This window comes from Mytilus californianus, unplaced genomic scaffold (genome assembly GCF_021869535.1).
Source record: "Mytilus californianus isolate M0D057914Y unplaced genomic scaffold, xbMytCali1.0.p SCAF_6, whole genome shotgun sequence".
Classification (NCBI taxonomy): domain Eukaryota; kingdom Metazoa; phylum Mollusca; class Bivalvia; order Mytilida; family Mytilidae; genus Mytilus; species Mytilus californianus.
This window is the reverse complement of record NW_026262712.1, coordinates 1,110,325-1,136,740: the sequence shown is the minus strand read 5'-3', so window position 1 is coordinate 1,136,740 and position 26,416 is coordinate 1,110,325. Positions and strand designations below refer to the sequence as shown.

Below are 26,416 nucleotides of genomic sequence, written 5' to 3'. Positions count from 1 at the left end.
TACCACATCTTCTTTTTTATAATTAAAGCACTTTTGAGTTAATGTCTGAAAATAGAAAAATCACCCCTTTTTATGAATAAAATCTCAGAAAACTAAAATCTAATATTTATTAAAAATTTAAAGGGAGCTCCCATCAAAAGATACAAATTGGTGAAAGTGTTTTTGAGTTATTGTCCGAAAACTGAAAAATCATCCTTTTTTAATGAATAAAACCCCATAACTCAAAAACCTAAAATATTTAAAAATTGAAAGGTACGTCAATAGTTATAAACAATTCAACAAAGTTTCATGCAAATTGGTTAAAGCGTTTTAGAGTAATTGTCCGACATGTGGATGACAGACGGACAACAGACAATTGTAACCCATAATAGGTCCCGTAAACGGACGTATAAAAAACTATTCACACCATATTTTTGCATTAGTAAGTACTTATTCTGTAGTTATACTATTTACCTTGACAGTTTAATTCACATTCTTCTTTTGCCTGAAAAAAAAATATATTGTTGGATACAATAATTAATATTTACAAAGTGCAAAGGATACAGAAGTCTGAGGTTAAGATTTATTTTATTCATATTTTATTCATAGTTAAGCAATGGCAAAATTGTTAGCATTGCCTTTTAATTTGAATATAAATGTATAAAATTTGTTTCAGAGTGATAATAAACAAAATTATTAGTCCGATTGTTTATAACATGTATAATGTGATGGCTCACAGCCTTCATGTGCAAATCAATGGCATGTAACATAACAGTTTTTTTTTCAAACCCAGAGTCCATCAGTGATATACAGAGTGAAGCTCGTTCTTTTTTTTATAAATTCCTTGTCAGATAAATAACACACAAATTTTCTTGCAAGATTAGTTACTCTGGATTTTATCTTATGAGGAATAAGTTACAAAGGAATTTATCTTGTGAGATATTAGTTACACGGGAATTTATCGTGTGAGATATTAGTTACATGGGAATTTATCTTGTGAGAAATTAGTTACACAGGAATTAATCTTGTGAGTTTGTAATGTTAACCGTTCTTTTATCTTATTTAACATTTCATGCATGTTGTTTTCTATTTTTGGAGATTGCATAAGCCAACTATAAGTCAGCACTGTGTGACTTGATTCAATATCAACTTAATAGTTCTATTTATTATACCTGATCTTGATTCCAAATATTCCACTTGTCTTTGGTATGTACAATCTTATGTTTATCACAGATCCATTCATCAGTTGTCAATGCTGCCTCTTCAGTTATATGGCATTCTAACCTGAAGCATGTATATTCAATGTGGAAGGGTAGTTTTTGGCTGCTGGAGGAGACATGGACTGTGGACCTATAGAACTCTGAGATTCTCTCCAATGTTGTAAACATGCATTCCTTGATACCAGTGGCAATATCTGGTACTATCAGTCCATTGGAGGTTTCATGGACTATGTAGAGAAATATCTTGTTACCTTCAACACATACAACAATATCATGTGCTTTATCAAATGATAAACCAATGAATCCTGAAAACAGGAGTTGTTTTCCTTCATATGTCTTCACGGTCCACATACTGAGACATGCGCTAATGAGACGATTTGGTAAGGCTGGTGGTATAATAGTCCCTTTGAAAACAAAAGCTAGACTGATTGCTTTCTCTGGTGTGCATTCATGGGTCATGAATCTTGTGTCATTTCTTTGAGTGAGCATACAGGGAACAAAGAAGTTTTCCACTGGTAACCGACTTCCCGTATTTATATCATATCTACGTTGCTCTGATAGAATATCAAGGTGGATGAGCATATCAAATATGAACTCTTTGTAGGGTGATATTTTATTGAAGTGCTTTTGTTCCCAAATAAGATAAAGATCTTTTCTTTGTACTATTCCACTTTCTGACATCCTTTCAAAAGTATTTCTTATGAGACCTTTCTTTGGCCAAAAGGCAATATCTGTAAAGTAAAATAATAAATAAAGAAACTAGAGGCTCTCAAGAGCCTGTGTCGCTCACCTGTATTTACTGATGCTTTGGAAATCATGTAAAATAAGGTTAAAATCATAATTAATAGTATTAGATATTAGATATTATAATGATATCTAAGATAATAACAAATAAAAACTGCAAAATTTTTGTAAAATTACTAACTCAGGGGCAGCAACCCAACAACGGGTTGTCGGATTCGTCTGAAAATTTCAGGGCAGATAAATCTAAATCTGATGAACATTTTTGCCACCTGTCAGATTTGCTCTAAATGCTTAAGTTTCAGAGATATAAACCACAAGAGTGCACACGCTGAAATGTCTCGCCTTCTTTACTAATCATTGATATTATGTTGATAGTCCTAAATATAAAGCTTTATTACAACTGTCACATAAACTTATTATTAACCAAGTAAACTAAACATTGACCAATGAACCATGAAAATGAGGTCAAGGTCAGATGAACCATGCAAGGCAGGCATGTACAGCTAACAATTCTTCAATACAACAAATATAGTTGACCTATTGCTTTTAGTTTAAGAAAAACAGACCAAAACACAAAAACTTAACACTGAGCAATGAATCTTGAAAATGAGGTCAAGGTAAAAAAAACCTGCGTGACTGACAAATAGATCATAAAATATTTCCATACACCAAATATAGTTGAACTATTGCATATAGTATTAGAAAAAAAGACCAAAACTCAAAAACTGAACTTTGACCACTGAATCATGAAAATGAGGTCAAGGTCAGATGACACCTGCCAGCTAGACATGTACACCTTACAATCATTCCATACACCAACTATAGTAGACCTATTGCATACAGTATAAGAAAAACAGACCAAAACACAAAAACTTAACTATGAGGTCAAGGTCAGATGACACCTGCCAGTTGGAAATGTACACCTTACAGTCCTTCCATACACCTAATATACTAGACCTATTGCTTATAGTATCTCAGATATGGACTTGACCACCAAAACTTAACCTTGTTCACTGATCCATGAAATGAGGTCGAGGTCAAGTGAAAACTGTCTGACGGGCATGAAGACCTTGCAAGGTACGCACATACCAAATATAGTTATCCTATTACTTATAATAAGAGAGAATTTAACATTACAAAAAATCTTAACTTTTTTTTCAAGTAGTCACTGAACCATGAAAAAGAGGTCAAGGACATTGGACATGTGACTGACGGAAACTTCGTAACATGAGGCATCCATATACAAAGTATGAAGCATCCAGACCTTCCACCTTCTAAAATATAAAGCTTTTAAGAAGTTAGCTAACGCCGCCTCCGCCGGATCACTATCCCTATGTCGAGCTTTCTGCGACAAAAGTCGCAGGCTCGACAAAAAACTGCATTTTACCCCTATGTTCTATTTTTAACCAAGTCGGCCATGATGGTTGGAAGGTGGGATCATCGGACAAATTTTTTAAACTAGATACCCTAATAATGATTATGGCCAAGTATGGTTAAATTAATTTTTCTCAGTAGTTTCAGAAAAGAAGATTTTTGTAAAAGATTACAAAAATTTACAAATAATTGTTAAAAATTTACTATTAAGGGCAATAACTCCTAAAGGGGTCGACTGACAATTTTGGTCATGACAACTTATTTGTAGATCTTACTTTGCTGAACATTATTGCTGTTTACAGTTTATCTCTATCTATAATAATATTCAAGATAATAACCAAAAACTGCAAAATTTCCTTAAAATTACCAATTCAGGGGCAGCAACCCAACAACAGGATGTCAGATTTGTCTGAAAATTTCAGGGCAGATAGATCTTGACCTGATAATCAGTTTTACCTTGTCAGATTTACTCTAAATGCTTTGGTTTTAGAGATATAAGCCAAAATCTACATTTTACCCCTATGGTCTATTTTTAGCAATGGCGGCCATCTTGGTTGGTTGGCGGGGTCATCAGACACATTTTTTAAACTAGATACACTAATGATGATTGTGGCCAAGTTTGGTTAAATTTGGCCCAGTGGTTTCAGAGGAGAAGATTTTTGTAAAAAGCTAACGATGACGAACGACAATGACGACAAGTGATGAGAAATTTATGTATTACTGAAAAATTATTACACCAGTGTTTTCGATATCATAAAGTTGTTAAAACATTTACTAAATTTTATCATCGGTATAAGGACATCATTAGTAAATATAACGCAAAATGCAGACATCTTATACGTTCGGGTATTTCACATCCAATCTTTTATGGTAATATTCTTTACAAAGCACAAAAATGTCAGTATTCACCTCAAAAGCTAACAAAACCTTTAAGCAGACTTATTAAGAAGGGATATAGTTACGATACTGTTGTCAGGTCATTAAAGATTGCATATTTTGGCTTTAATATTGATTCACTTATAGGGTCTTTGCATCGGAATTAAACACATTTATTCTAAAACCAGTTGTTGGCATGACACGGGTTATGTTCTTCTCATATATTTTATGACGGTATATTACTAAACCCCTAACAGGAGGGATTGTGCCTGATATTCATATGATGAAGACATAATCTTTCAATCAATTTAATTGAGGTCTGGAGCTGGCATGTCAGTAACTGCTAGTAGTCTGTTGTTATTTATGTATTATTGTCATTTTGTTTATTTTCTTTTGTTTTCTATTCTGACATCGGACTCAGACTTCTCTTATACTGAGTTTTACTGTGCGTACTGTTGTGCGTTTGTTTTTTACTACATTGGCTAGAGGTATAGGGGGAGGGTTGAGATCTCAAAAAACATGTTTAACCCTGCTGCATTTTTGCGCCTGTCCCAAGTCAGGAGCCTCTGGCCTTTGTTAGTCTTGGATCATTTTTAATTTTAGTTTCCATGTGTATAATTTGGAGTTTAGTATGACATCCATTATCACTGAACTAGTATACATATTTGTTAAGGGGCCAGCTGAAGGACGCCTCCGGGTGCCGGAGTTTCTCGCTGCATTGAAGACCCATTGGTGGCCTTCGGCTGTTGTCTGCTCTATGGTCGGGTTGTTGTCTCTTTGACACATTCCCCATTTCCATTCTCAATTTTATTGTAGATCTAATCTTGCTGATCATGTAGGCTTTTTACGTAACCATCTTTCTTTTATCGTTTTTAACTAAATAGGAAAAAATGCAAAACAAAAGACTAGTAGCATTCGTCATTTAAGGGCAATAACTCCTATAAGAAGTTGCCAGTTGGACAGTGTTGGTGTAAACAGACAGTAGCTTATTAGTAGATCTCAACCTTTTGATACTTTTTGGCCCTGTCTGATTTTCTGTATTTTATTATATTCATGACAATAAACACAAGAGTGCACACGCTGAAATGTCTCGCCTTCTTAACTAATCATTGATATTATGTTGATAGTCCTAAATATAAAGCTTTATTACAACTGCCACATAAACTTAACATTAACCAAGTAAACTAAACATTGACCAATGAACCATGAAAATGAGGTCAAGGTCAGATAAACCATGCAAGGCAGGCATGTACAGCTAACAAATCTTCCATACAACAAATATAGTTGACCTATTGCTTATAGTTTAAGAAAAACAGACCAAAACACAAAAACTTAACACTGAGCAATGAACCTTGAAAATGAGGTCAATTTCAAATAAAACCTGTGTGACTGACATATAGATCATAAAGTATTTCCATACACCAAATATAGTTGAACTATTGCATATATAGTATTAGAAAAAAAGACCATAACTCAAAAACTTAACTTTGACCACTGAACCATGAAAATGAGGTCAAGGTCAGATGACACCTGCCAGCTAGACATGTACACCTTACAATCATTCCATACACCAAATATAGTAGACCTATTGCATACAGTATAAGAAAAACAGACCAAAACACAAAAACTTAACTATAACCACTGAACCATGAAAATGAGGTCAAGGTCAGATGACACCTGCCAGTTGGACATGTACACCTAACAATCATTCCATACACCAAATATAGTAGACCTATTGCATACAGTATAAGCAAAACAGACCAAAACACAAAAACTTAACTATGAGGTCAAGGTCAGATGACACCTGCCAGTTGGACATGTACACCGTACAGTCCTTCCATACACCGAATATACTAGACCTATTGCTTATAGTATCTGAGATATGGACTTGACAACCAAAACTTAACCTTGTTCACTGATCCATGAAATGAGGTCGAGGTCAAGTGAAAACTGTTGGACGGGCATGAGGACCTTGCAAGGTACGCACGTACCAAATATAGTTATCCTATTACTTATAATAAGAGAGAATTTAACATTACAAAAAATCTTTACTTTTTTTTCAAGTAGTCACTGAACCATGAAAATGAGGTCAAGGACATTGTGACTGACGGAAACTTCGTAACATGAGGCATCCATATACAAAGTATGAAGCATCCAGATCTTCTACCTTCTAAAATATAAAGCTTTTTAGAAGTTAGCTAACGCCGCCTCCGCCGCCGCCGGATCACTATCCCTATGTCGAGCTTTCTGCCACAAAAGTCGCAGGCTCGACAAAAAACTTGCATCTCACCCCTATGTTCTATCTTTTGCCATGTCGACCATATTGGATGGCTGACAAGGTCATTAGACTTGTTTTTAAACTAGATACCCTTTTGGTGACTGTGACCAAGTTTGGTTAAGTTTGCTTAGAAGTTTCAGAGCCAAAGATTTTTTGTAAAAGTTAACGGATGACAAGAAACAACAGAATAGTGAGAAAAGGGATGAAAAAATGTTACTAAATAGATCTAAAAATTAGTAAACATAACAGATTGCAATAAAGGAAAAAATGAATATCAAATTTTATGCGACTGTCATGCAAGTGAGAGGTTTAGCTAGGTATAAAACCAGGTTTAATCCACCATTTTCTCCATTAGGAAATGCCTGTACCAAGTCAGGAATATTACAGTCATTTTCCATTCTTTTGATGTGTTTAAGCTTTTTATTTTGCCATTTTATAAAAGACTTTCCAATTTGAATTTTCCTTGAAGTTAAGTATTTATGTTATTTAACCTTTGAGTTCACGAAAGTACATACGTAATTTATATTTGAGTTAAGTGTTTTGTTTTGATTTTCGAATTGGGTCGTTCATTTTATTAGTCCCTGTATTTTTTTTTATGACATTGAATTAAAACGTGTACAGTCTTTAGAAAGACATGTCAACCTAGCTGGACACATTATTCTGACTCGCACCCTACGTGTCTTAGCTCATACTCCTAAATGTTACGTACTTAGCAGAGAAATAGCAAATATCAATGTTCATGTATTTTGTTTGACTGACGACAGAGTTCAAATCCATGGTTGCTGCCAATGAAGGCAAACATGCTACCACAAGACAAACAACTCCATTATTGAAGAGTTATCAAAATGCATATAAATAACTGCTTTGTTAAAGTTGTCAATTGATTTGGTCATATAACTGTTTTGTAGATCTTATATTGCTGATTATTTTTGCCATATGCAGTTTATACTTATATAAATTATATAGTGTTTTCAAAGAAAATAGCAAAACCATGAAAAAATTCCAAAATCCTCAACTTATATGACAATAACTCCTTCTAGGAATGTCCTGAAAATTAGGGAGTAGGTAGATCTTAACATTCTGATCATGTTTGTCCTCGTTATATTTTCCCTATTTATAATACTTCAAGATATTGAGACCATTAACACATTTTATTCTTATGTTCTATTTTTAGCCTTGGCAGCCACGTTGATTTACTGACAGGAATAAAAAAAAAAAAACACTCTTTAGAAGAGATACACCAATTTATTTCAATTTTGGTTGCAACTGTTTGTGAAGTTTCAGAGAAAAATATTTTTTGACATCAACTCATGGCAATTGCCAGGTGAATTTGTCTTAATTTTCTTTCTTTCTTTTCTGTCATTGTGAAAAAAAAGTGTTAATATCAGGCCTTTCAGTCATAAAACTTTCCTTTTTACTCGACATTCAAAATTTGTGTTCCAAACATCAAATCCGTATTATGATTTGATGATTTCTGGGTCTGAGTACCATAATTGTTCTAGAAAGTTTTATGACTGTTAGTCTTGATTTTTGATAGTAAAGATGAATTGTTTGGACATATATCTAGCCTCGGACAATATAGAGATTTAGAGATTATTGACATGTTCTAAAGACTTCTGGCTGTGTTTGATGACCATGAAGTATAAAAGTGGATATTATATCATATAGTACCTGTAACAAAAGATCTCATAACTTCAACCAGAAGTAGTGGACTTATGATCACATAACCTCTCAACTGTGGGGTATCAAAATAGACTATCTTGCCAAGTGAGTGTTGGAAGTAAAGAAAATCACTGAGCTCTTCATTAGACAAGACAGACACTTTGCTGATGGCATTTAATTCTTTAACTTCCAACAATGACAATACTTGTTTCCCCTTTGCTACCAAATTAGCAATCTCAAGTTCAAGGGGAACAGAGGCATTGGGCATTGCCTCTCCCCAACATGGATGTTGAAAGGTAAGATCTGTGATTGCTTTCTTTAGAACATCAATCTCTGGATCTGTTTTGTCTGTTGCATTGACAAATATTTTGTTGTCGATGACCAGATGTTCTCGTCCTTCGTGGTCTTTAAATAACTCTTCTACTCCACTATATAACTCTGTACGCCGTGTTTCAATATCCTCCTATAAAGAAATGCAGAAGTACAGGAGAGTGATAAGATTTTGGGAGGAAATGCAATGTTTGCAATACTTAAGTTCATGTAAAAGAAATTTACCACTATATCACTAATCTAAAATGCAAAGCACGAAGAACAATCATTGATGAGAACAGGCAAAATGACAGTAAGCCGTTTACTTATTATAACATAATTAAATCATCCAAGGGTCATAACTCATGAATGCCAAAATTAAAAATATTTAACGAGACAACATTATATAAAGATTTCAATAGGATTGCATTAAGTGTTCTTGATTATTGCTAAGAATCGATATTAAGTTCAACTTTCCAATGAATCATGAATTAATACCCGCAAACAGCATAGTAAGAATTAATTTGACCACCATTTATTTCTTCATGAGAAACAACATATCAACTTTTGAAAATCATCACGAGTTGGTTGACCGTTATGGAAATATCTGTTTCACAGATGATAGCGGATATGGTACTAATGTGGTAAATACAGTCCCGTCCTCTTTTCACGAATTTAACATACCGAATTAGACTTGTTACCAGGTTTGTACTAACATGAGAAACATGACAGTTGCCACATGTGGAACAGGATCTGCTTACCCTTCTGGAGCAGCTGAGACCCCCCAGCTTTTGATGGGGTTCATGTTGCTTAGTTTTTAGTTTTCCTTCTCTTTCTATATATAATAATATTAAAGATAATACATAACACAAAACTATAAAATTTCCAAAATATTAACTATTTCTGGACAGTAACCCAAAAATAATTGGTCTGAAGATTACTAAACCTGTTTAACACTTTCACCTATGTCAGTTTTGCTTTTACTGCTTTAGTTTTTGAGTTGAAAGCCAAAAACTGCATTTGTCCCCTATGTTCTATTTTTAGAAACTACCACCATGTTTATAAATGGATCAAATCCCTGAATACAATATATAAACTAAATACCCTAAGGAAAATTCTATTAAAGTTTTTAAGTATTTGGCCAAGTAGTTAAAAAGAAGAGGACTTTTGAAAAAAGTAAGTAGACTTTCACAAAAAAATGCAAAAAAAAAAACGTTTTAAGGGCAATAACTCCTAAAAGGTCAATTGATTATTTTGATCATTTTGACTTATTTGTAGATCTAACTTAGCTGAACATTTATTGCCATTTATACTTTCTCTCTATCTATTATAATATTAAAGAAAATAACCAAAAATAATAAAATTTAATAAAAATTAAAGAACCTTTGTGAGCAAGCTCACATACCCCACTCCCCAACATTGTCACTGGACAACAAAATCTCACCAGATTCTTAAGTTCAAAAACTCATTACTCTACAAAAGTCAACTGATAATAATTTTCTTGTGGATATGCACATTTATATAGTATGTAAAGTCCTCATTAACTACAAAGTTTCATGAAATTCTGTTGTGTGGTTTCAGAGAAGTTGTGATGACAAACTGTTGTAGTAGTATACCTGTAATTAGGCCAAAATTCTAAGTTCAAAGGGGCATAACTCATAGAAAAAAAATTCCATCATAATTTCCGATCGATAGGCACATCTACATAGTATGTCCTTATTATCTACAAAGTTTCATGGAATTCTGTTGTGTGGTTTCAGAGGAGTTGCGATGACCAACTGTTGCAGTGGTATACTGTGGCCAAAATTCTAAGTTAAATTCAAACTTTTCTAAAAATGTCCGTTTATAAATTTTGAAATTATAAAGAAACTAAGGTTTCAACTCCCTCAGGCAAAGTTGACCTTAGATGAATTTGGCTATTTGTTTTAGAAATTATTGTCATATAGCTCATCAACTGTTTCGGTACTTATACATCCCTCGGAATTCAAATGTTTGGCATTGAGCGTTCTTGATGAAGGTTAATCCAGAAAAGCGCTTCGAACGCATGAAATTATTAAATGTGTTGCTTTCAATTTTTTAAAGGGGCATAACTCCTAGAAAAAAAATTGAATCGGAATTTCCTGTCGATATGCACATCTACATGATCTACATATATAGTATGTCCTTATTATCTAAAAAGTTTCATGAAATTATGTTGTGCGGTTTCAGAGGAGTTGCGTTGACAAGCACAGGACTGATGGACTGACAGACGAACGGACGGACAGACAGACGGGTCAAAAACATTATACCCTCCGCAACTTTGTTGCTTGGGGTATAATAAACTATTTCCAACTGTTACCCAACAATGGGTTGTCGAACTTATCTAAAAATTTCATACAGATAGATAATGACCCATTTATCACTTTAACTCCCATTCACCTTTGCTCTGACTGCTGTCGTTTTTTTAGATATAAGCCAAAAGCTGCTTTTGTCCCCTATGTTCTATTTTTAGCCATGGCGGCCATGTTTGTTGATGGATCAACACTTTGGATACAATTTATAAATCAGATACCATAAGGAACATTCAGTTAAAGTTAAGAAGTTTTAGGCCTAGTAGTTTCAGAGGAGAAGATTTTTAAATGTTAGCAAAATGTAAAATTTTCTTTAAAGGGCAATAACTCCTCCAGGGGTCAATTTACTATTTTACCACCAAATTGTTTTGTAGATCTTACTTTTCTGGACATTTTTGCTGTTTACAGTTTATTTTTATCTTCAATAATATTCAAGATAATAATAACCCAAAACTGCAAAAATTCCTTACAACAAGAAATGATTGTAACAGGATGCTGTTACGAAGTCTCCCAAACGAAGCTCCCATAATTCGTCATTCCTATAGTTGCCTGAAATTGGACAAAGTCCAGTACAAATTGGTTTGGTCCAGTAAAGTGATATGCATTAGTGACGCCTAGGGACTGACCTTGCATGTCATTCAAATCTATGTGAAATGACGAACAGGAATATATATATGGTTTAGGTGTGGGGATCTCGACCATTTACAAGATATTAGAACATTTGGATTGGGGTGACCCCTGTGGACTGACCCTATATATCATTCAAATCTTTGTGACATGACAATCATGAATATATATGGTCTAGGGGTGGGGATCACGACCATTTACAAGATATTAGAACATTTGGGGTTGGGAGAACCCCTGGGGACTGACCCTATATATTATTCAAATCTTTGGAACATGACGAACAGGAATATATATGGTTTACGGGTGGGGATCTCAACCAATTACAAGATATTAAAACATTCAGGGTGGGGGAAACCCCTGGGGACCTTTCCTATATATCATTCAAATATTCACGACATGACAAACAAGTATATATATGGTTTAGGGGTGGGGATCTCAACCATTAACAAGATATTTGAACATATTCAAATGACTGGGGGTGGAGATGACCCCTTGGGTCTTACCATGTTTATCATTTAAATCATCTTGGCATGACAAACCAACATATGTATGGTTTAGGGGTGGGGATCCTGACAACTTACAAGATATTAGAACTTTTTAAAATGGCAGGGGGTCGGGACGACCCCTGGGGACTAACCCTGTTAATCATTCAAATCATCTTGGCATGACAAACCAGAATATATATGATTAAGGGGTGGGGATCTTGACCACTTACAAGATATTAGAACGTTCTCAAATGGTAGGGGGTTGGGACGACCCCTGGGGACTAACCCTGTTAATCATTCAAATCATCTCGGCATGACAAACCAGAATATATATGGTTTAGGGGTGGGGATTTTGACCACTTCCAAGATATTAGAACTTTCTTAAATGGCAAGGGGTGGGGATGACCCCTGTGGACTAACCCTGTATTTTATTTGATGTGCTTTATCATGACAAACCAAAATATATATGGTTTAGGGGTGGGGATCTTGACCACTTCCAAGATATTAAAACTTTCTCTAATGGCATGGGGTCGGGTAGACCCCTGGGGACTAACCCTGTTTATCATTCAAATCATCTTGGCATGACAAACCAGAATATATATGATTAAGGGGTGGGGATCTTGACCACTTACAAGATATTAGAACTTTCTCAAATGGTAAGGGGTCGGGACGACCCCTGTGGACTAACCCTGTTTATCATTCAAATCATCTCGGCATGACAAACCAGAATATATTAGGTTTAGTGGTGGGGATTTTGACCACTTCCAAGATATAAGAACTTTCTCAAATGGCAGGGGGTGGGGATGACCCCTGGGGACTAACCCTGTATTTTATTTGGTGTGCTTTATCATGACAAACCAAAATATATATGGTTTAGGGGTGGGGATCTTGATCACTTCCAAGATATCAAAACTTTCTCTAATGGCATGAGGTCGGGTAGACCCCTAGGGACTAACCCTTTTATCATTCAAATCTTCTCGGCATGACAAATCAGAATATATATGGTTTAGGGGTGGGGATCTTGACCACTTACAAGATATTAGAACTTTCTGAAATGGCAGGTGGTCCGGACACCCCTGGGGCCTAACCCTGTTTAACATTCAAATCATCTCGGCATGACAAACCAGAATATATATGGTTTAGGGGTGGGGATCTTGGCCACTTCCAAGATATTAGAACTTTCTCAAATGCCAGGGGGTGGGGATGACCCCTGGGGACTAACCCTCTATTTCATTTGATGTGCTTTATCATGACAAACCAAAATATATATGGTTTAGGGATGGGGATCTTGACCACTTCCAAGATATTAAAACTTTCTCTCATGGCAGGGGGTGGGGGTAACCCCTGGGGACTAAGCTTTTATATCATTTAATGTGCTTTATCATTTAGAACATTTTCAATTATAAATATTGTGGGTATCACTAACTGTTATAATCATTTGAAAATAAAAAAAAATAAAATCCCATAGGGTTCTATAGTAAACCCCTCCTTCCTTTATGCCCCTCAAAGTACCCCTTTATAAACCCCATTGCACAAACAAAACCCTGATTGCACCACTAGACATGTTAGTCTAACATATTGTGAAACCCTAAGTTAATCTGACCAGTGGTTTTGGAGAACGGGTGCGGACAAGTTCGGCGGAAGAAGAAGAAGAAGAAGAAGAAGAAGAAGAAGAAAAATAATAAGAACTGAGCAAAACCAATAAGTCTCAATAAGTATCCCCAAACTTCGTTTGGAAGACTTTATTACCAATTTAATGGCAGCTGGTTCGTCTAAAAATTTTAGTGCTGATAGATCTTGACCTATTGAACATTTATATCCCTTGTCAGATTTGCTTTAAACGCTTAAGTTTTTGAGATATAAGCCAACAACTGCATTTGACCCCTATTTTGTATTTTTAGCCATGGCGGCCATGTTTGTTGATGAATCAAAAACTTCGGATATAATTTATACACTAGATACCCTAAGGAACATTCAGTTAAGGTTTGAAGGTATTTGGCCCAGTAGTTTCAGAGAAGATTCTTGAAATAGTTTACGACGACGATAGAAATTCCTTAATTAGATTAATTTTAATCTGCTGAAGTGACATTTACATTTGACAGTAGTCTTTTGTATGATAAGATGACTGTTATCCACAATTAATCTGATATTTGGCTATAACATATTTTTTTTAGACAAACCTTTTACCTAAAGTTTGGTTTATTATTAAGCAATTACCCAAAAATAAAGGAATTTTTCCTTTACAATGGGCATATCAAGCGAATGTTGAAGGTTTGACAAATGGTTTAAACGATTTTACACATAAACTTAACTACCCTGTTTTGTGGTCTATCGTTTTGTATTTTGTGACCATTACAACAAAAGATGTTTTTTTTTCCACTACATTATAACTTATACAGCAAAAATAATATTCTTGCTGTTTCAAAGCGATGTGTGCCAAAGCTAATGAAACTCCATAAAAAGAAGCATTGACTTGCTATGATAATTAGATACCATTAAACTGATCTTATCCCAAACTTTTGACATGTACACACTGCAAAAGATTCAAAATCAATCAACCAGGAAAATAAATTGTATCAATGATATAACAACTTCATACCAAATATCATTGCCATTAGTGGTTCACTACAAACTTACCGAATTACTAACTCAAAAAAATTGTTCACATTTGGTGACTCATAAACCACACACCTATTATCACTTCTGCAACTAAGCCACAGTAGAGACCACAATTATTATGAATAAGCCAATTTGTACAAAAGCAAACTTTGAAATTTATGTAATTTCCAGTTTCAACTGACCATGTTGGACTACCAAGACCATGTTGGACTACCAATATGCCGGTAGACCAATCCCAAAAAGTACACACCATCTAGTTTCAATAATAGGTTGACTGTTGGTATCTCACAACTCAGTATTGACAGGCTAGTAGAGAATGATATGTATAACTTAAATTAATAAGTTTGATTGACGGCTGTCATTTTCTTTATCATCAATCATGTGGCCATTTTGCTGAATTGTTTGTGTAAATAAGTGCTGTAAAGAATACCTTTATACCAGCTTACATTATCTAACGTATGCCTTTGTACCAGCGTACACTATCTAACGTATGCCTTTATACCAGTGTACACCATCTAAAGAATGCCTTTATATCAGCTAACATTAGTTCACTTACTTTTGTTACTTTGTCTTTATGAGTAGCAACAAACAAAATCTTTGGAATGCCTGTATATACTGCCTTACAATAGGTAAGGATACAGTTGACCCAGTGTTGTAAAAATACTGAAAAAAAACATATGAACATAATATGAACATTTGCATTTCCTGGTCAACTCTATCAGCCACATATATCATTATTCAGGTCTTATAGCTTGTTTCAGTTTGCCATTTCAATAACATAAATATTTTTTAAGACTTGATTAATCTTGCAAGTAGTTAGATTAACAATAAAAATCATTGTCAATTGTTTCAATATGAGTTTGAAACCAGCTTTTTAAATCACAAAAGATGAAACTTAACTTATCATTATAAACTGCAATGTGTATTATACAGAGTGCATTTATTTTTGTAGAGATAATTGTGTGTGTTTTTGTTGTATTGACTAGTTTGCAGGAGGTCTTTGTCAAACATGGAAAATTAAACACAGGGTCAATTTTTCAAAGTGAAAAATCAATAACTTGGTAGGAATAAAACATGTTAGAAATATTTTTAAACACTTTTACTCAGCCATGGAAAATTGAACCCCCTCTAGTTCTATAGACCTCAGATTTTCAAGTTGTCATGGCATCTTCATCACCTACTGTATATAGTTATGATGTTTAACCTAATGTACATTGGACATTCATTTAAAGAAAAAACAGGGGGCTGTCAATTTTCCAGAGGGGGGATCAACTATCCATGGGGCGTTCAATTTCCAGCTTTGGAAAAATTGACCATGAGTTCAATTTTCAGGGGGTTCAATATTCCATATGACATCGGTCCAGATGGAACCATGCAATGACAGTACATAGAAATGATATTTGTTGTGTCTCTGCAAAGTATTTTGCATTTAGGGCCGCGGTTAAAGCAAAGAGTGAGTCATAATAATGATTTCAAGTAGAAATACGTGTCTTCCTGTGGACGGTTACTTTGCAAAATAGTCAGTATGAAAGTTGCATCCAGTATGTCTGTACAGGCCTCTTAATTATCATTTTTCTAACTTGTTCATTTGGAGAGAAGCTGCAAGGAAATCAACTTGTCCGACCTTCTAACTCACTTGCCCAAAGTCAAGGTTAAAAATCTTACGTATTGATAATATGCACAGTCACACATTGGGCTTTAAGCGTACCTGATGAAGGTAGTATTTTCTTGTGTTTTTGTCTGTAACTAAAAAAGAATATTGCTTCAAAAATTGTTTGATTATTTAAGAAGGTTATTGCCATTCCAAAGTAAGTTCTCTGACTCAATGTCACTATCATGTTTGGAATTTATTATGGACTCAATTATGATCACTGCCTTAATCATCAGGTTAAAAATACCTTGCGAACCCCATCTGATTAAAACATATTAAAGATCGCGATTCCAAACAGCTGGATCTCTCTGGATTTATCACTTGATATGAAAGCTTCCGTCTGTCATAGATATAAGAAGATGTGGTATGAGTGCAAATGAGACAACTCTCCATCCAAGTCACAATTTGTAAAAGATAAACTGTTATCACAGAGATATGTCTGGCTTTTTTGTAATTTTGATTATGCAAATGTTGAAATTAAAATGGCAATACTTAACAAGTTAGGCTAATATTCAAAGTCAAAGAACCATGTCTGAGGTACATGAGCATGATGGCTAAACCATCTCCATCTAAATGAGATGCGCCAATGCTAATACAACTGCATACCAAATATCATTGACTTATTATAAGTTGTTCCCTTTAAACAAACCTAAATAAATTGTTCAAATAAGGTCTTTGAAAATAGTGGAGTTAATTACTTTTGGAGTGTCAAAATTCGTTGGAAGTACTTGATAAATTACATGCTTATATTGGTGATTTCAAATCTGTTCAAAGTTTCTACCCTATATACCACGTTGCCTCATAATCTTATTAAGAAAAAATTCACACACCTGATTAAATGGGCATTTAAAAAGTCGGAATGCGAAAAATATATATGTTTAAACTCTTTTAGGTCATTTATTAGTAACAACAAACAAAAGAACTATGTCAATTGGACCTGCTTTGATACTATAATTGCCCTTGAATTTTTACTATAGAACATTTTTGTTTGCTATGGAGATTCCGTATATCGTCAGGTTATCAGAATTCCCATGGGGACTAACTGTGCACCACCTCGATCTTGATATCTTTATCTTTAACGGGAAACTTAACACCAAAATTTATGATGAAAGAGATGATTTTTCATTTCCTATTGTTTATTATCCATTTTTAGATGGTGACGTTCCCTTGTCGCCATCTTATGGTGTTTATATATCTCAACTTGTTCGATTCGCTTGGGTATGTAACAAGGTATTTGATTTCAACGAAAGAAATCTCTGTATTACTGAAAAATTATTACACCAGAGTTTTCGATATCACAAACTAATCAAAACATTTACTAAATTTTATCATCGTTACAAGGACATCATTCGTAAATATAAATCAACATGCAGACATCTTATACGTTCCGGTATTTCACATCCAATATTTTATGGTAATATTTTTGACAAAAGCACAAAAATGTCAGCTATCACCTCAAAAGCTAACCAAACCTTTAAACAGACTTATTCAGAAAGGATATAGTTACGATACTGTTGTCAAGTCATTAAGGATTGCATATTTTGGTATTAATATTGATTCACTCATAGGGTCTTTGCATCGGAAATAAACACATTTATTCTAAAACCAGTTGTTGGCATGATACAGGTTATGTTCTTCTCATATAGTTTATGGTGGTATAATACTAAACCCCTAACGGGAGGGATTGTACTTGATTTTCATATGATGAAGACCTAATCTTTCAATCAGTTTAGTTGAGGTTTGGAGCTGGCATGTCAGTAACTGCTAGTAGTCCTTTGTTTATTTATGTATCATTGTCATTTTGCTTAGTTTCTTTTGTTACCTATTCTGACATCGGACTCGGACTTCTTTTAAACTGAGTTTTACTGTGCGTATTGCTATGTGTTTCTTTTTTCTACATTGACTAGAGGTATAGGGGGAGGGTTGAGATCTCACAAAACATGTTTAACCCCGCCAAATTTTTGCGCCTGTCCCAAGTCAGGAGCCTCTGGCCTTTGTTAGACTTGTATGTTTTTTAAATTTAGTTCATTTATATTTTTGGAATTTAGTGTGACGTCCATTTTCACTGAACTAGCACACAATTTTATTTAGGGGCCAGCTGAGGACCACCTCTGGGTGCGGGATTTTCTCGCTGCATTGAAGACCCATTGGTGGCCTTCGGCTGTTGTCTGCTCTTTGGTCGGGTTGTTGTCTCTGTGACATACTCCCCATTTCCATTCTCAATTTTACTAAACACAAACATTAACTTGTAAACTATTTAAAAGTTTCAAAGTCAACAAACCATGAAGAGGGAGTGGAGCTGTATAATCTCCGTGGAAACTAAGCAAAAGTTTCAAAGTCAATAGGCCATGACTGAGGGGATGGGTCCAAAGATTATCCATTAAAATGAGATGTGCTAATGCTTATACAACTGAATACCAATTAACATTGGCCTTCCACTAATGGTTCCCATTGAACTGACCTAATCACAAACTAATACATGTTAACTTAGCAAAATTTTCAAAGTCAATAGACCATGACTAAGGGGGCTGAGCCAAATAATCTCCATGGAAATGAGATATAACAATGCTTATACAACAACATACCAAATATCATTGACCTACCACTAATGGTTCCTCATAAACTGACCTAATCACAAACTAATACATGGAAAATAAGCAAACGTTTCAAAGTCAATAGACCATGACTGATGGGGCAGGGCCAAATAATTTCCATGGAAATGAGATGTGCCAATGCTAATACAACTGTATACCAAATATCATTGACCTACCACTAATGATTCCCCATAAACTGACCTAATCACAAACTAATACATGTAAAATAAGCAAAAGTTTCAAAGTCAATAGACCATGACTGAGGGGGCAGGGCCAACTAATACATTGTTGAGTTCATTAAAGATGTAGGATCTGGTTTTAGAATGGTAAAGTTCAACAATGATGATGCATAATGGACACATGAATGTTATTTTCCCATTTATCTCAATTTCATAAACTAGAGGCTCTCGAGAGCCTGTGTCGCTCACCTGACTCTACTTTGGTTTTAGAAATCATGTAAAGATAGATAAAAATCATAACAGATACCCAAATAATGATTGAGGCCAAATTTTGATTAATATTGGTCCCGTTATTTAATAAAATATCCTGGTGGCCATCTTGAACAGTAAATCGGCAACAAAGTAGCAACACTTGGTCAGCACTTCATAAGGAACATTCATGCCATGTTTGGTTTCATTCCATTCAGTGGTACTCTAAAAGAAGACATTTGTATGTATTTCCCATAGGGTCCTATGTTAAACTAAGCCCCCCGTTGGCGGCCATCTTGGATGATGGATCGGCTACAAAGTAACAACACTTGGTCAGCATCTCATAAGGAAGATTCATGCCATGTTTGGTTTCATTCCATTCAGTGGTTCTCTAAAAGAAGACATTTGTATGTATTTCCCATAGGTCCTTTGTTAAACTAAGTCCCCTGCTGTCGGCCATCTTGGATGATGGACCGACTGCAAAGTAACAACACTTGGTCAGCACCTCATAAGGAACATTCATGCCATGTTTGGTTTCATTCCATTCAGTGGTTCTCTAAAAGAAGACATTTGTATGTATTTCCCATAGGGTCCTATGTTAAACTAAGTCCCCCGCTGGCGGCCATCTTGGATGATGGATCGGCTACAAAGTAACAACACTTGGTCAGAACCTCATAAGGAACATTCATGCCATGTTTGGTTTCATTCCATTCAGTGGTTCTCTAAAAGAAGTCATTTGTATGCATTTCCCATAGGGTCCTATGTTAAACTAAGTCTCCGGCTGGCGGCCATCTTGGATGATGGATCGGCTACAAAGTAACAACACTTGGTGAGCACCTCATAAGGAACATTCATGCCATGTTTGGTTTCATTCCATTCAGTGGTTCTCTAAAAGAAGACATTTGTATGTATTTCCCATAGGGTCCTATGTTAAACTAAGTCCCCCGCTGGCGGCCATCTTGGATGATGGATCGGCTACAAAGTAACAACACTTGGTGAGCATCTCATAAGGAACATTCATGCCAAGTTTGGTTCCATTCCATTCAGTGGTTCTCTAAAAGAAGACATTTTTATGTATTTCCCATAGGGTCCTATGTTAAACTAAGTCCCCCGCTGGCGGCCATCTTGGATGATGGATCGGCTACAAAGTGACAACACTTGGTCAGCACCTCATAAGGAACATTCATGCCATGTTTGGTTTCATTCCATTCAGTGGTTCTCTAAAAGAAGTCATTTGTATGCATTTCCCATAGGGTCCTATGTTAAACTAAGTCCCCGGCTGGTGGCCATCTTGGATGATGGATCGGCTACAAAGTGACAACACTTGGTTAGCACCTCATAAGGAACGTTCATGCCATGTTTGGTTTCATTCCATTCAGTGGTTCTCTAAAAGAAGACATTTGTATGTATTTCCCATAGGGTCCTATGTTAGACTAAGTCCCCCGCTGGCAGCCATCTTGGATAATGGACCGACTGCAAAGTAACAACACTTGGTCAGCATCTCATAAGAAACATTCATGCCATGTTTGGTTCCATTCCATTCAGTGGTTCTCTAAAAGAAGACATTTGTATGTATTTCCCATAGGGTCCTATGTTAAACTAAGTCCCCCGCTGGCGGCCATCTTGGATGATGGATCGGCTACAAAGTAACAACACTTGGTGAGCACCTCATAAGGAACATTCTTGCCATGTTTGGTTTCATTCCATTCAGTGGTTCTCTAAAAGAAGACATTTGTATGTATTTCCCATAGGGTCCTATGTTAAACTAAGTCCCCCGCTGGCGGCCATCTTGGATGATGGACCGACTGCAAAGTAACAACACTTGGTCAGCATCTCATAAGGAACATTCATGCCATGTTTGGTTCCATTCCATTCAGTGGTTCTCTAAAAGAAGACATTTGTATGTATTTCCCATAGGGTCCTATGTTAAACTAAGTCCCCCGCTGGCGGCCATCTTGGATGATGGATCGGCTACAAAGTAACAACACTTGGTGAGCACCTCATAAGGAACATTCATGCCATGTTTGGTTTCATTCCATTCAGTGGTTCTCTAAAAGAAGTCATTTGTATGCATTTCCCATAGGGTCCTATGTTAAACTAAGTCCCCCGCTGGCGGCCATCTTGGATGATGGATCGGCTACAAAGTAACAACACTTGGTCAGCACCTCATAAGGAACATTCATGCCATGTTTGGTTTCATTCCATTCAGTGGTTCTCTAGAAGAAGTTCAAAATGTAAAAAGTTAACGCCGACGACGGACGACGACGGACGACGCCGGACGACGCCGGACGACGACGGACGACGACGGACGACGGACGACGGACGCCAAGTGATGAGAAAAGCTCACTTGGCCCTTCGGGCCAGGTGAGCTAAAAAATAAGGAAAGCAAAATGTCTCAAACAGGACTGTTGAATGGCAATAAGGGTGACTGAAGTAGAATTTCTGAATAGGTCAATGATGTAATGAATAGTTTTATTATATTACCTGCTGGGGTTGGAGTCATATGCTGCCCAGGAAAACACAACACATCAGGAACCTGTTCATGTAATCCTTTGCTTCCATCAAATACAACAAGAAACAAAGCTCTATAGGTCATGAAGGTCTGGTGTGTTGTATAATAGACATACTGTCCACCAAAGTCCCAGAAGATTAGTCGTCCAACTTTCATCTTGTATTTTCCACTCTTTAGGACTTTTTCCATTTTTCTTCTGATTTCATCTTTAGTCATCTTTGCTTTCATTTTCTGTTTCAGCTGCTGTCGTGATAGAGGCACAATGGAGGACACCTGAGGTGATAACGTTAGGGCTGCTGGAGGTTGGTCGGAGAGATTATCTGATGTATTTGATGGAAGAGGCAATGATATGGCTTGTGACTGCTGTAGGAGAACACCTGGATTTACCATTTCATCTTTACTTCCAGAAGGACTTGTATCTGATGCTTGTTGTTGGTCCAACTTTTCTTTTGGATTAGGTTCCTTTTCTTTTCTCGAGGTCATTAATACCTTATTGTATACAACATCCATGGCATTATAAGTTTCTGTATGAAAAAAAAACACACCACTGTATAGAATTATAAAAAGATAGATATAAATGCTAATTTTTATATGAAGTGCTTCTTTCGCTTTGTACATAAGAGGGTAATACAATTCTATACATATATATATACCTACCGCAGATGTACGTGACTGTTACAATTTACCTACACGTAAATCCTCATGTATAATAACCTATGTTCCTACACTTTGTCAATTTCACTGGGTTAAAATTGAAATTAAAAACAAGAGTACAAATGCTAAAATGTTTCGGCTGCTTTACTAACCATGATTGATTTAATGTTGACAGTCTTGAAAATAAGGCTAACACTTGGTATAAAATTTCAATTTTAAACAGCTCAGGCCATGCGAAAATGTCAAACAAATCTATGGCTTGCATGCATATTTTTCAAATTGCATGTACATAACTTATACATATTTTTAATACAAAAATTACAATAAAAAAAAACCCAAACCCCTCCCCCTTCCAAAAATAAAAACCACTAAAAAACCTAGTAAAATCAAAGTGTGTAAGGAGTTCCACAAAACTATGTTTCCTGCCTGCAGCTGCTGTTGTTATTGAACTATTGTTTAAAAAACTTAATCCATTTATTAAGAAAAATACAGGAAAATGGAAAAAAAATGTTTCGTGTGCTATTTCTTGATTCTGAGAGATTCTGTCATAATTGCCATACATATAAAAAGTAAGGAACCTTTGTGAGCAAGCTCTCATACACCATGATCTCATTTTGTCACTGGCAAACAAAATCTCACCAGATTCCTAAGTTCAAAGACTGATAACTCAAACAAAAGTCATCTGATAACGTTTTTTTTGTGGATTTGTATATCTACATATTACGTCCCCATTAACTACAAAGTTTCATGAAATGCTGCTGTGTTGTTTCAGAGGAGTTGCACTGACAAACTGTTGCAGTAGTATATTTAGTTCAAAATTCTAAGTTAAAAGGGACTTAACTCTTAGAAAATAAATTCAATTTATTTTCTGTCGATATGCCCATCTACATCATGTACATAGTATGTCCTTAATATCAACAAAGTTTCATGAAATTCTACTTTGTGGTTTCAGACGAGTTGAGATGACACACTGTAGCAGTAGTATGTTTTGTCCAAAATTATAAATTCAAAGGGATATAACTCCTAGAAAAAACATGAATCCTTATTTCCTGTTGATATGCACATCTACATAGTATATATCCTTTTAATCTACAAAGTTTTATGAATTTATGTTGTATGGTTTCAGAGGAGTTGCGATGACAAAAACAGGAAGGACAGACGGACTGACAGACTGATGACATAATAACGGGTCAAAAACATGAGACCTATCCATCAGAGATCAAGTGAAGTTTTATAAATAAATGCGGAATGTGTCAATGGGACAGAGATGATGCCCCCGCTTGCATAAAATGTTATAAATGGACATAACTCAAGAACAGTAAATAAAGGCAACAGTAGTATACCTGTGTTCAAAAGTCATAAATCGATTGAGAGAAAACAAATCTGGGTTACAAACTAAAACCGAGGGAAACACATCAACTATAAGAGGATTACAAAGGAACATCAGGAACACTGAAGTGCAACAAAAACAAACGCCAATATACATAGAAACGAACTATTTGATAACAACTGCCATATTCCTGACTTGGTACAGGACCGTTTAAGAAAAAAATGATGGGTAGAACCTGGTTTCATGGCTAGCCAAACCTCCCGCTTATATGACAATGTTAAAAAATATTGCTCAAATGACAACACAACAGAAATACAGCACAAACACACGCAAGAACACTCATCACAGAGAAACGCACAAACAAATAATATAATAGTCCACACAACATGCAAACCGCAGAACAACAACGAACATCTTCCATCAACAACAGACACCACAGGACATCACAAACAGTGACGCACTTACGTAAGGAACATGCAATCTCTTTATACAATTATTTTTACAATACCAGTCCAAACAATTTTCATGACAATGATGGTATTGAAAGGCAATTCTATAATTATTTTGACTACAAACGATAAAACATAACACATTATTCAATCGAAACCATAACAGAAACATCAAAAATAAATACATGAATGTTGGATGTGCAAAATACCAAGACACTTCGTATAGCAATGCAAATTCACACTCGGTATAACAGTCACATTCAGGAAAAGGTCTCGTTCAGTATTTAGCAGACAGACGACAGAGATGTTAAACCACAATCTAAGACGTGGTAAAAATGTCATTAGTTAGTTTAGACACAGACACATAGTGTAGATCAACCAATTCGTGATGGTGTCCATAAAATTTACGGAGTGTCATTTTAATCTCACCTCCTCATAACTCAGTTGGAGCAGTTTCTGCGTAAGGAGCACACTCCTGTATATGAAGTCAGTATAGTGTGAATATGTACGAGCATAAAAAGTAAAAGTGACGCTACCCAAAATTTAACTTGATCAGAGTTTTGTGGTAATAAGCATTATGTATGAGTTTCATAACAATTGGTTGAAGCAAACTTAAGTAAGAAAACGAAAACGAAAAATTCTGCAATTTTTCTATTTGCAGTGTTCTCAATAAGAGACGGCAACCGGCAAAACCAGCTGCATATTGCGTGTGTCGTACATCTTTTTTCTACTAACTGGTTCCGAGTCGTCCGCCAGTCGTAAATAATACAATAGTAAACGTTAACCAGTTTCAAATCATTTGAGCGTTTGAAACAAAGGGATATAATCTGTACAAATCTAGATTGATGTTGATGCGGATATTTTAGACAGATCGTTACAAACTCAAACACGAAAAGAACGATCAGTGACTACTTTTAGCTTTCGCCGGCTTTACAGTCAAGCAAAGATAAGAAAGCTCGCTAAGTGTATTCATACATGGATTTAAACCTGTGTGTATACATGTATTTTATTGTATAATCACTGAAGTATAAAGTAAATTAAAACACGGTGAAATCAGTCCGCATCTGACGAATTCTTGTCACTTCGGAACCTGGTTAAATCGGCACCCGGTATACTCAATTCGGCACCTAGTCAAATATGTGTTGAATATATATTGTTTTTAATATTTTAAGCAAAAAGATTAAAGTATTCAAAGAATAGGGATGGCCAGAATGAATCGTTCTTTTTGTTTAGTTGTGTATTTTCTTCGGGCAACTATATGTGTATTCAAGGTACTGGATATTTATTATGCATGTTTTAACCAGTTGATATTGATGACAGGGACTCATAGTTTGTCCTTTTATTGCGTCTTATTTCTTTCATGATTAAACAACAGCATGGGTAATGGCTTAATTGTTTTTTATTTAAGTTTTTGAACAAAAAACATCAATAACTATCTGTATAGAGTTAAGACAACAGACATGTTAGTTATTTAAATGATATAAGTTATTAATTAATTAATTGAAAAAAAAACAAATCAAATCAAAACATCAGTCATCATGGTCATAGGAGTTAAAAAAAATTTCAAACAATGTACTTCTTCCCCTACAGAAAAAAAAGTTGAGGGCCAGTTGAGGGCCATGTGGCGGACAGTTGAGGGCTAGCTGTTTTAAGCAAAATAGTTGAGGGCTAGGTGTTGAGCATCTTAGCTCAACTCAAACCTGGCCAAGCACTGTATGTTTGATAGATGTCGCTCAACTGGCCCTCAACTGAAGCTGGTCATTAAGTTGAGGAAAAGTTGAGCAATTGATCTTTGGTTTTCATATAGTTGAGCAAAAGTTGAGCATTCAGACTTTGAATTTTTTGTAGTTGAGGAAAAGTTGAGCATTCAGACTTTGATTTTTTTTGTAGTTGAGGAAAAGTTGAGCAATTGATCTTTGGTTTAACTTTTCATATAGTTGAGCAAAAGTTGAGCAATTAGAGCTGGTGATATAAATGTTATGTGCCATCTGGTTTCCATTTATCTCTGTGTATAATGCAAGTAGACAGGAAGTACTATTATAAATGTACACAGAGTTTGAGGCCAAATTAAGGGCAGCACATCTTTTTATACATTTTTCTGTATTTTAACTTAACTATAACTCATAACATAAAGATAAATTAAAAAAACAAACAGTATTTTTTTTATTATAAGATATATCAAATATTCATGATTTAGGTAATTAACAGTTATTATTAGGGGCAAATTTCAAAGGGATCACACTGTCAAAATACCCTAAACAACCTCAAACATTTAAAATGTTAACTGGGCTTGAG

At 35.4% G+C, this 26,416-nt stretch overlaps 1 protein-coding gene across 1 annotated transcript in view; it reads right to left on the bottom strand.

Moving 5' to 3' along the window:
- LOC127705234 (uncharacterized) overlaps positions 1-26,416 on the bottom strand; it is a 210,047-nt gene that overhangs the window by 96,292 nt on the left and 87,339 nt on the right. The window contains exons 5-9 of the mRNA XM_052209559.1: positions 21,661-22,212; positions 15,060-15,166; positions 8,143-8,596; positions 1,152-1,930; positions 454-484 (exon numbers count right to left, since the gene is read on the bottom strand). Coding sequence (XP_052065519.1) covers positions 454-484; positions 1,152-1,930; positions 8,143-8,596; positions 15,060-15,166; positions 21,661-22,212 — 1,923 coding nt within the window. The remainder of the gene's footprint in view (positions 1-453; positions 485-1,151; positions 1,931-8,142; positions 8,597-15,059; positions 15,167-21,660; positions 22,213-26,416) is intronic.